The sequence below is a fragment of the Garra rufa genome, chromosome 5, assembly GCF_049309525.1.
Source record: "Garra rufa chromosome 5, GarRuf1.0, whole genome shotgun sequence".
In the NCBI taxonomy this organism is placed as follows: Eukaryota; Metazoa; Chordata; class Actinopteri; order Cypriniformes; family Cyprinidae; genus Garra; species Garra rufa.
In genome coordinates, this window is record NC_133365.1 from 34,179,406 (window position 1) to 34,191,225 (window position 11,820).

An 11,820-nucleotide genomic window follows, 5' to 3' on the forward strand; every position below is an offset into this window, starting at 1 on the left:
AAATTCGAATTTAAAATAACTGTTCAATATAATTTTAATACATTTTAAAGTATAATTCTTTCATACTGTTCAAAAGCATTTGAACAGTAAGATTTTACATTTTTTTTAGATAAGTCTCAATTATTTGATCCAAAAAACAGCAAAAACAGAAAATATTTTTTACTATTTAAAATTTCTATTTTTCTATTTGAATATAGTTTAAAATGTTTATGTTATGTTTATTCCTGTGATTTCAGAGCTCTTTTTTTAGTATCATTACTCCAGCCACATGATCATTCAGAAATCATTATAATATTCTGATTTGCTGCTCAGAAATTATGTTGAAAACAGCTGAGTGGAATTTTTTTCAGGTTTCTTGATGAATTGAAAGTTCAGAAGAACAGCATATATCTGACTTTTTTTTTTTTTTTTTACCTTTTTATTCAAAGAATCCTAAAAAAAAGTACTCAGATGTTTTAAATATTGATGACAATAAAAATGTTTCTTGAACAGCAAATCAGCATATTAGAATGATTTCTGAAGCATCATGTGACACTTAAGACTGGAGTAATGATACTGAAAATCGGGCTTTGATCACAGGAATAAATTACATTTTAAAATATATATTTTAATAGAAAGCAGTTATTTTTAATAGTAAAAATATTTCACAATATTGCTGCTTTTGCTGTAATTTGGATTAAATAAATGCAGTCTTGTTGAGCAGAAGAGAATTAAAAAAAATCTTACTGTTCAAACACTTTTGACTGGTAGTGTATGATGGTACAACTTTAGCACAAAAAATTAATGCCAAAAAAAATTCTGTTTATAAGCAAAATATTTAAATTAGAAAAGAACAAAACAGTGGACAAAAATGTACTGAAATAACTGCCAGTGTTTATTTAAAATAAAATTATGTCATTTAGTATAGTCAGTTTGCCCTAAATGACTTCTTCCTTCTCCATTAGACTATTAGGTCTCAACAAACCAATTTCAAAATAAACAATGTATTAATTTTAACTACTTTTTACTTATTAAATTGGAAGCTTCCACTAGAGTGGGCCTTTCTGCACAACTCAATCTCAATTTAAAGTTGAAAAATAAATTATAAACAGGAATGGTAGTCAGTTTAGAGTTCAGAAGCACTTCCAATTCAACTTTAAAATGAAGCACACTGTATAAAACTATACATTGTAAGAAGTTCTCCACAGACATCTCTCCATCTTCCTTCACATTAAGACAGAACCTAGAGAGTCAAAGAAAGCTGATTAAACTGTTCAGTAGGATTAAACATTTCCATTCTCCTGTTATCTCACTCACCCACACAAACAGTCAAATTTAAAGAGATAGTTCAACCCAAAATGAAAATTGCATCATTTAATTACATTGTCCTCCTTTTAAGAAACACAATAAGAGATCTTAAAGGTGTGTGTAGGTGTATTTTTCCCTACAAGGAAACTGACTTATTTTTCCAAGTTCAAAACAGGAAAAAAAAAACACTGATATAAACCACATTTAATATACTTTCATAGTGTTTTTGTCCATTTTGGAGCTTGGTGGTATAAATTCAAACTCACACTACTTGACATGTCTTTTTGTGTTTTGTGACAAAATAAGACATGAGGATGTTTAAATTATCACAAAAACGTTCATTTTTGAGTGAACTATCGGTTTAAGCACATCCTCAGAGCTAACTTGTGATCCAGCTTTACCTGTTCTGTTCAGTGTGGCATTCAAGAGGTTTTATGATGACAATCCTCAAACACACTCCATTCCTGTTTTGGTCCCCTGTTAGTCTCATAGAACTTTTTGTTACAGAGTTAATTGGAATGTCCTAATGTACCTTTTTATTGTCTGACACAGCAGTCTTAGGGTGTTCCAGTAATCAGAGGTGCAGTTAAACTACCTCCATGCCCAGCTGTTGGGCAGTGTCCTGTAGTTGACGCATTACGGCCCCCTCCCTTGTAGAGTCCGTTTCCGAGGAGGTGCCTGCTGTCAACACCAAGAAAACACTTTCTGTATTTTCCTGTGTCCTACAGACATCCACTCCATCCTTTCTTATTCCTGCCTCCGTATTTCCACCCATGGTGCTGAGGGGCCCTGTCTCCTCAAGTTCTTCGCCGGCCTGGGCGTTCTGCTGGCTGGACTCACTGCTGTCCCCCTCTCCCTGTCTCTCCCGCATCAGCTGCTCTGTTAGCTCCACGCTCTCATAGCGGATCAGCTGCAGGCGCATGAACCCATCTTCATGCTCTTTATACCTGAATGAGATTGGTATAGGGCAAAAGACATAGTCGGATTGGATAGGTTAGGTTTACTGTCCCCCTATACACCACATTACCGCTTTTGACTATATTTTTAAAATAAAAATCTTCTTTCAAAACCATACAAATCTCACAGATCTGACATTTTTGAATGCTAGTGTAGGTTGAGGAAACTAATAAAAACAAACCTCAAATGAAACAAACAGACCATAGAAAAAAGACCATCTCATGTTTCTTACACACAAAGCTACACAGAGCTTTCTGAAATCTAAAGTAAAGTCAGATTACGGAGACTAGACTACAAGGAAGGAGGAAGTCTTCATACCTAAATCTCGGGTGTCCTGAAGGCCATTTGAACTGATGTTTCTTACGTAAGTGGGCGGTGAGGTTGTTCCCCCGGGTGAAGCACTGCTCACACACATGACACTTATAGCGAGGAGTGTAATCTCCCTAAATACAAAACAGCAAATAAACATTTTTAGCTATTCTAAAGCTACAGTCAAACCAAAATTCATTTAAACACCTTCAACATTTCTCACATTATCACAGTTTATTCTCTATAGTTTAGAAAATGGTAATAAAATATGACAAGAATCCAGAGTTAAACTGTATCAGAACAAATTAATCTTGATAATGTCAGATAACTTTGATAATAAGGTATTAAAATCAACCAAAACTTCAGACTGTTAGAATGATAAAATGTACAAAACGATGCTTAATTTTTATCACTCTGTGGTGTAAAACAGTCACATTAGCAATTAAAGAGAGAAACACTTGAGCAAAACATGGTCAGGTCAGTGTCTAAATAATTTTTGGTCCCAAATTTTAATCAATTTTACTGGTAGCCCACTGTATGAAATATTTTGGGGTATAATATGTCACAGTTTACTTTCTTTTGCCATCCTTACTTCCATAAATGAACTATGGTGTCCTGCACCCACTAGTAAAAAAAAATATCAAAAATTATATCTGTGTCTGAATAATTTTCGGTTTGACTGTATGAACTGAATATGAGTGCAAATGTTATAATGTGTATGTATACAGTAGTCAACATTCGAAGTGGATCAAAACCTTTCATCAAATTTATTCTAAAACCAAAAAGAATACCCGTTCTTATCTTAGGACATCTTTTGTTGAACTTTTTTGATCCACTTCGAATGTTGACTACTGTATATATATATATATATATATATATATGTGTGTGTGTGTGTGTGTGTGTGTGTGTGTGTGTGTGTGTGTGTGTGTGTAATATATATATATATTCACTTTCTAATGCACATTTAGTTCCAAACTATGTTTTTTGCCTTTAATTTTCTAGATTTATAATGGATATATTGTGTTGCTGGCTTTAAAGAAGTTATATCTATAGAAATTTCCACATGAATTATTTCTGATTATTTCTACCTAGACCATTTTTTATTGATCAAACCTTATACCTTATTACAAGAGTTCTTTCTAGTAAAACAACTCTCACTTCAAGTACAGGCTATAAAACACAAGAGTCACAGAAATTACATTTGCCTGTTTACATTTAAAATAATTAACTATAAATAAAATAGTTAACTTGGTGAAACAACAATAACAGTCCTAAATGTAACAATGTACTAATTTTACATATCACTGTTTGTTTATCCTAATTTTTTATTCATCATATTCATGGCCAAAAATAAAATAGATGAGCAATATCACGAGTGGGCGTGCGATGTAGCTGTATATCGGGACGGCTGTGATTAAGCCGAAGGTAATCACAGCTTGCCGATATACAGCCATATTTGCTCTGGAACTTACAGTATATTAGATTAATGACACCAAAGACTGCCCGTTAGCTTTACCCAAAACAAATTACATCTCATGTTTAATCACTATAGACACATCAAAGCAAGCGGCCAATTCCAGAAGAACTGAGGTAAATAAGGTAAGGCCGCCCTTGGCGGTTTCATGACTGCTAAAAAGTTGTTGATGCTCAGGAGCTCACATCTCTGAACAAAGCAAACTTTCAATAGACATATTTTTAATAAACAAACTGCATATCTAAAGTCTAAACAAGCACCAGGGTTCGTACAGATACTATACAACGAAATTCCAGGATTTTCAAGGATTTTTTAAACACTACTTTTTTGGACTTCAGAGATCAGAGATCCCACTTTTTGAACAATGTCTTCCATTTCAAATTATAAAAAAAGTACTAATAAAAAATGGCAAAAATAAAGTGAAGCACATGCAAAGTATTACTACTATAGTATTACAAAGTATATTACACTTTAGTAAAAGCACTGTTCGCAATACGCAAAGTTCCAATCTAAATCAAATGATTAATTATACGTGATTTGAAGTTCTGAAACAAAGAATTTGCGATACTCATTTCGAAATAGTGCATCATTTTGCAACGCAATGGTTTAACTGATTCAGAGTTTCGAAAAGCTCTGTTTCACCCATTACAACATGCTTTTTAAAAGTTACAAGCGATGTTGAAATTCGAAAATGAATAGCTCTTTAAATTTGATCTTGTTTTGGCAAGTGAATTGCTTGAAATGAATTATTGAAGTCATGAGTTTGAATGAAACAGCTTTTCCAGCATATCTGACTCAATTGACTTGGTTCAACTATTCCTCTTTTCACATCTTCAGCCATGTTTACACGACACTGTAATTGCAACTACTTGCTCAGCTTGATTATTTACCAAAATTAACTGAAATAACCAAAAAGGTATGATTTTCTTTTTATATTGTATGAATTTTGCATGAAAAGGTATGTGCTTATGGACATAATTAAACACTTTTTTTCATACATACATTGTCTTCAATCTTTAAGCACTTTTCAAGTACCTCTTCAGGAATATTGCTATTTTCAAGGGTTTTCCAGTCCTTAAATGGTAAAAAGTCAGATTTAAGTACTTCGAGCACCTTGTACGAACCCTCAAGTACGTTCTCACCTTAAAAAAAAATCCTAAAACTATGTAGTGACACAGAAACAGTATTATTTATAAATTTATGGGAGACAGCCATGACACTTGCAATGAGAAAAACGGTTGGAGTTACGATATTAGTAGAATATCACACTCCTCTCAGCCACTAAAATTCGAGGACCAAAAAGAACTGTTGTATAAAATTAAATTAAATTTGCTACATGTCTTTCCAAACCTGACTTACATTATTCTGTGGAACACAAAAGAAGATACTTTGTTATTTTATATTGATGTCTTTTTCTTCTTGGCTCCTAATATGTAGACCACCTCACCTCATGAACACGTTTGTAGTGGTTCTTGATTGAGTAAAGCGAGCGGGTTGAGTAGTCACAATCTGCGAAGTCACATCGATACGCTGGCTCACTGCTGTGTGTGTCTAAATGCTTCCGCAAGTCTATCAGGTTTTTACAGCTGAGAACCAGAAAAACACAAACAAACTGACAGATCATGTTCTGACATGGCTGAGATTAGAATAGGCAGAGATGAAGATTAGAAATATCCAGGAATTATGACTCAATGTCTTTGGCAATGAGTGACCTCACCTGTACTCGCAGTAGTCACAACTGTAAGGCTTCTCGTTGGAATGGCGAAATTTTATGTGGTTTCTCAGGGAGGATGGTGATGGACAGGTCATGTCACAAAGTGGACATTTATAATGGTTAACTGTGATCAGAGAACAGAGAACAACATTATTAGGCAAAAAGGCTTGTGAGGTCCAGCACAGGAGAATAAAGTACAACTTTCTGATACTTAACATACAAAAAGACCCATACCATGATTCCTCATGTGGTCTCTCAGCAGCCTCTCGGTGGCAAACCGTTTAGAGCAGTGAGAACATTGAAATCTTTGACCTACAGACACATTCATACAAACAAATAGGTGCAATGAGTCACACTAATCCATCTAATCAAACATTTGTTATGTTCAGTTAAAGAATTTAAGTTTTTGTTTTGCTGTTTTTGTGTACCACCTCAAACACAAACCCCTCACCTTCTATGGAGGTTTGTCGTCGAATGTGGTCAAAGAACTTTGTGTTGTTGGCAAACATTCCTCCACAGGTGGGACATGCCACTAGTTTTTCCTGTGTGTGGCTACGCATGTGCTCTCGCAACTTAAACCTGCCCTTGAAAGAGGCCTCACAGTCTAGAAGAAGAAAGTCATTGTGAGCAAAGAAAACTTCCAGAATCATTTACATAACTAAGATGGTTAAAGGATTAGCTCACTTCAAGAATAAACATTTCCTGATCATTTACTCACCCCCATGTCATCTAAAGCCTGTTTCACACATACTCCGTCTGCAGTGCGTATACGTTGCATATTTTTTTCCGCACCCATGTTAACGGATTAGAGCGTTCACACTGCACGCGGTTGCTGTCCGGCAGTACGTCCCAGAAACGGTGTGTTTGCAGCAGTGCAGCGATCGTTTCGGCACAGAGTCTATTTTTTGCTGTGCTGCACTGCGTTGCATGCACTGAATTAAAGTGACAGCACATTGTTCGCTGTAAAAATGAACATGGATTGACACGGAAATGTACCATAAATGCATATAAATGAAGTCTACTGTGTTTCACAGTCAACACGTGGCTTTTTGGCTAGGTTTAAAATAGTGCACTTGTCCAGGTAGAAAAGTTCCTTAAAAGATTGTTTTTAATAAAGATTTAATGTGAAAGAAAGGCACAGAGAGCCGACTGTTTCTGTCTGTGGTAAGTTTTAATTTAAAATATTTGTGATAGCCCGATTTCAATAAGAAAAGAAAGGTATAGCCTACCTATGCTGTGTTTAAATGTGTTGCAACTTGCTTGAGCAACTTAATATACAAATCTAGAAGTCAAGTGCATTGAATAATACGCTGTTTATAATACGTTGAGTTTAAATGTGAATATGTCTAGTATTACTGTATTAGTGTACTGTGATAAAAGAGTATCACAATGCTGAAAAAGCATGTTTGGATTTGAAATCCAAATAACGGATAAATGGTGTGTTTGTGGTAAACAGCCGCGGATCAGGAACTGCAAACGCGTCCTGTGTGAAAGCAAAACGAGTCCGTGCTGCTTCTGCATCGCGCACGTAACGCACACGGACTGCATACGCACTGCAGACAGAGTATGTGTGAAACAGGCATAAGATGTTCATGTCTTTCTTTATTCAGTCAAAAAAAGTTAAGGTTTTTGAAGAAAACTTTCCAGGATTTTTCTATATATAGTGGACTTCAATGGGGATCAACGGGGTGATGGTTCAAATTGCAGTTTCAATGCAGCTTTAAAGGGCTCAACACAAACCTAGCCAAGAAATAAGGATCTTATCTAGCAAAACCATATCATTTTCTAGAAGAAGAAAAAAATAATAATATAAATAAATATACTTTTTTATCCACAAATGCTTGTCTTGCACTAGCTCTGTGATGCGCGACTTCATGCATTACATAATCACGTTGAAAAGGTCACAAGTGGTTAGTTCTTCAGAAATTGTCCAACAATGTTGTTTTACCTTTTTTTTTAAAGGCTATTTTTTGGCACATTTTCTTTGTAAACACTGGGTCAGTACTTCCGCCTACATTACGCAAGACCTTTCCAATGTGATTAGGGGTGGCACGGTACATGGAAAAAACCGAACCGAGACGAGCGAACCGAACGGTTCGGTTTTTTGCGTGTGTGCGTCACATGGTTCAACGCATGCGCAATGTAGCCTCATGCACGTAGTGAGTGTCCTTTTTGCTCGAAATAAGAGGTGTGTGTGGACATACAGACAGTAAAAGTGGTGTGCTGCAGGTTACGTCACGTGTAGAAATGGGAAGTTGGAGAGATAACGGCTGCCCGGAGTTGGAGGATGCGCCAGCGTCGTATAAGGGGCCGTTCACATGTAGCGTCTTTTGCGCGCTCAAGTTCGTTATTTCAAATGTGGACGCGTGGTATGGGCGCTCATAATGGAAGCGACGCGCTCGTTTTTTCCAGGCGCGTCTGCGCCGCATCGAGATAAAAACATCTCAACTTTTCAGTATGCCGCAAGCGCACCGCAGGTCATATGACATGAACCAACCAATGACTTGTTTAAAAGACAGAGCTTAAAGAGTTCCTCTCTTTTTCTTTTAAAAGATACTATTTTTGTAAGAGCTACACTGAAGTTGGCTCTTTGATAAATGCAAGTTAATTCTTCAGTTCAATCTTTATGTGCAAAAAAAGCACATAAATTCCTGTAGAGATAGCAATTCACACTCTCTTGCTGTATCAAGAGAGAAGACATTGATGAAATCTCTCCTAGCTTTCCTCAGAGATGGTCCCAATAATGTGCTTAAAGTCAAGTCAAATTCAGTTTATGCATGATTACATGATATAACTTTTTTAATACTGTATCCTAAATTGTGGATAATTAAGCTGTATATCATATGCTGAAGTACATTTCTGGAGTGTTAAAGATTAAAAGAAAAAAATAACAACAACAACCATACAGAACCGAAAACCGTGACCCTAAAACCGTGATACAAACCGAACCGTGGGTTTTGTGAACCGTGCCACCCCTAAATGTGATTATGTAATGCGTGAGGTCAAGCTAGTGCAAGATGAGAATTTGTGATTAGAAAGTTGTAGAAAATGACTGATCATTTCACTAGATAAGACGCTTATTCCTCAGCTGGGATCGTGTAGAGTCTTTTGCAGCTGCATTGAAACAGCAATTTGAACCCTTCAACCAGCTGATCCCTATTGAAGTACTACATGGAGAAAAATCCTGAAATGTTTTCTTTAAAAAAAAATTTTTTTGACTGAAGAAAGAAAGATATGAACATCTTGGATGATAAGGAGGTGAGTACATAATCCTTTAACATTTTCAACTCATGCGGTTCACTCTTATAGGCAGCAAAAATATGGTCCAGAACAGACAAAATGAACAAATATTTAATTTTAGCATTAACACAAGATTTCAGTCTGGACTTGAAAAATAATAACTGATTATTCTATTCTTTCTGATTCTGTGTTTATCTCACCACTAGGGGACCTGATTAAAAAAAAACAAAAAAAAAACACAACAACATTAAAATAAGCTAAAAAACTTCTTACTTTGAAGAATTACGGATCCTACTGGGTATATAAGACAGCTTATTTAGCTGTGGACAGTGAAGGGGCCTTGAAGTTATTTCTTACCTTTCCAGCCACAGAACAACACATTCTCTTCATTTGCCTCGAGACAGTGGGCATGCATCTCCACATGTCTGTAGAACCACTCTGGATTATCCATAGACATCTAATCACAAATATACTTATCAGCTGAGCTTTATTTTTTAAAGCTCTGCCAAACACAGTACATAAAATAGTAGAATAAAAACACTCCCATTTATTCTATACATCTCAATAAACCTGTTTTGACAAGCCATAAATAGAAACATATAATCTTCCTTAAAACAGAAAAATACTTTGGATTGCGTGCATACCTCACAATGCTCCCAAAGGCAAAGGAAGTTCTCTTGGACCTCAGGCACAATGTTGCGGTTATGGAGGCCAACCGAACAGGCACCCATGTCGCTGTGGCCGTTGAGTATAGCAAGACCCCACTGCTTCAACTTGGTGTGGTAACAATGGAAGAACATGTGTCTGAGAAGCTCTGCATTTCCTTCCACCGAGCAGAAGCCACAGTCTCTCCACAGACAGTTATGCTCCTCTTCTGTAAAACACACAGGCAAGCCAAGTATTGATTATAGACCAGGCCAATGGAGTCAATGCCACGGGGATTCTGACTGCCAGAATCCCTGAGCTGAGACTCCTGTTATGGCTCAACAGGAGCCATAACAGGATGTAACATTAAGACAGACAGACGAACAGTGCATAAAAATGTGCCACTGACTGTTAGTGCAATGAAACAGATGAAGAAATAAGAAATGTGCTGCTAGCACACTCTCAGCGCTAACAGACCCCAGTCCCCTTTGAACATATTACAACAGATTTGGTATTGTATTCACCTTATTTTTCCCATAAAAACGGACATGGCCATTTGTAAATTTTATGGGTCTGGCTTCTGGTCTTATCCACGTCCAGCTATTTTTAGCTGTACAAAACAGCTTGTTTTGCTGCTTGATGTTGCAATTTGGGTGTGTCTTACCATGTTATTTTAATGTATTATCTTAATTATGAACAAGCTGTTTTGTAGTGCAAACTGTTTTACTGTTTACTGTTTACTGCAAGTTGTTATTATTATCGTTATTTCCCTCGCCCATAGGCGTTGAAGAATAAAGTGGATACTAGATCTGGGCCCGTATTCTTAAAGCTTCTAAGAAACCTAGCTTAAAAATTCCTACGTAGGAGTTTTAGCTTAAGAGTGATTCAGGACCGATCTAAGAGCAACTCTGAGCAAAGAAAAGACAAAAACTTTTATCTAAGTGTGGAGGCGGGGTTGACCCTGTTGCTAGCTATGACACAGCCTTTTGAAGACTGTGATTGGTTGGTTGTCCAAGAAGGAAAAGAGCACAAGTGTATGGTCTAGTATAAGCCTTCACTTTTAAATTATAGGCATAATTTTTCCTGTTTTACCACATACACACACACACACACACACACACACACACACCATATATATATGTTTATATTTATTTTTTATTTACCACGCTGTTAATGTTGTATTTAATGTATTTGATAGGACATGAACAGCAACACATTAAGGTTCTGAAAGTGCTGTTATTCCTGTATGATCTCTTTGCTTATAGAAAGTTGTGAACAGACCCAAATCATCACTGCTGCATAGTTACATTGTTTCCAGTTGCCAAATATGTTAATGTAATAAATGCAGTGGTAACTTCCATTTCTGCACTATGTCGAAGATGTTAGCATGTGTCTAATAAAATCGGTCACAAACATTATCCCTGCATCTCATGTGTGACATCTTATTAGCACACTGTCATGCATTGTGTACAAATTATTTATTTGCCTTCCTCATGTTTTGTCAATTTTCTCCACTGCTAAAGAAACTCTTAAGCCTCTTAAACGTCCTCCTCCGTACTCCTAACAATTTTGGACCTTAGGACCTCTTTTAAGGGTTAAGATGCTTTCTGAATTACTTATTTCTTAACTAGGAGCTTTTGTTTAATTTTAAAAGGAAACACCCACATTTCTAAGAATTTTCTTACTAGGAGCAACTCTTTGCACTAAGATTTTTTATGAATACGGGCCCTGGCATGAAGGTTGCCAGGTCTGCAAAACAAAACCAGTCCAACTGCTAATTAAAAGTAGCTTGATAATATTCTTAACTTTTCAACAGAGGGTCAGAGATCACTTTAAACTGTGGAAACTGTGTAAAAGTTACCCAATTTCGCAGTAAAATTGTGGACTTGGCAACACTGCCTAGTATATTTCTGTCTATTTTGCAATGTCTGCTATGTTTATTCTCACAAATGAATTAATTTTTACACTATCATTTTATATCTCACTATTGCAACAAGAGAGGCCTTTTTAAAGCAACATTTTTTGATACTGGCAAATAGTATTTTATTTTTAGGTCAACTCCAAAAAAGAAAATTCTTTCATAATTTACAAAAATCTCTTAGGTTTCATTTAAAAATATCTTAATCTGGGTTTCGAAGTTTTACCAAAGTCTTATGGGTTTAAATGACAACGTAAATTATTATAGAATTTAAAT

At 36.0% G+C, this 11,820-nt stretch overlaps 1 protein-coding gene across 1 annotated transcript in view; it reads right to left on the reverse strand.

Annotated features, from left to right (window-relative positions):
* Window positions 1-878: 878 nt before the first annotated feature.
* Window positions 879-11,820, reverse strand: part of hinfp (histone H4 transcription factor) — a 12,602-nt gene continuing 1,660 nt past the window's right edge. Inside the window, exons 3-10 of the mRNA XM_073840884.1 lie at window positions 9,626-9,855; window positions 9,339-9,438; window positions 6,193-6,345; window positions 5,976-6,053; window positions 5,745-5,865; window positions 5,475-5,613; window positions 2,563-2,687; window positions 879-2,234 (exon numbers count right to left, since the gene is read on the reverse strand). Of these exons, the coding sequence (XP_073696985.1) occupies window positions 1,874-2,234; window positions 2,563-2,687; window positions 5,475-5,613; window positions 5,745-5,865; window positions 5,976-6,053; window positions 6,193-6,345; window positions 9,339-9,438; window positions 9,626-9,855 (1,307 nt within the window). The 3' untranslated portion in view covers window positions 879-1,873. The remainder of the gene's footprint in view (window positions 2,235-2,562; window positions 2,688-5,474; window positions 5,614-5,744; window positions 5,866-5,975; window positions 6,054-6,192; window positions 6,346-9,338; window positions 9,439-9,625; window positions 9,856-11,820) is intronic.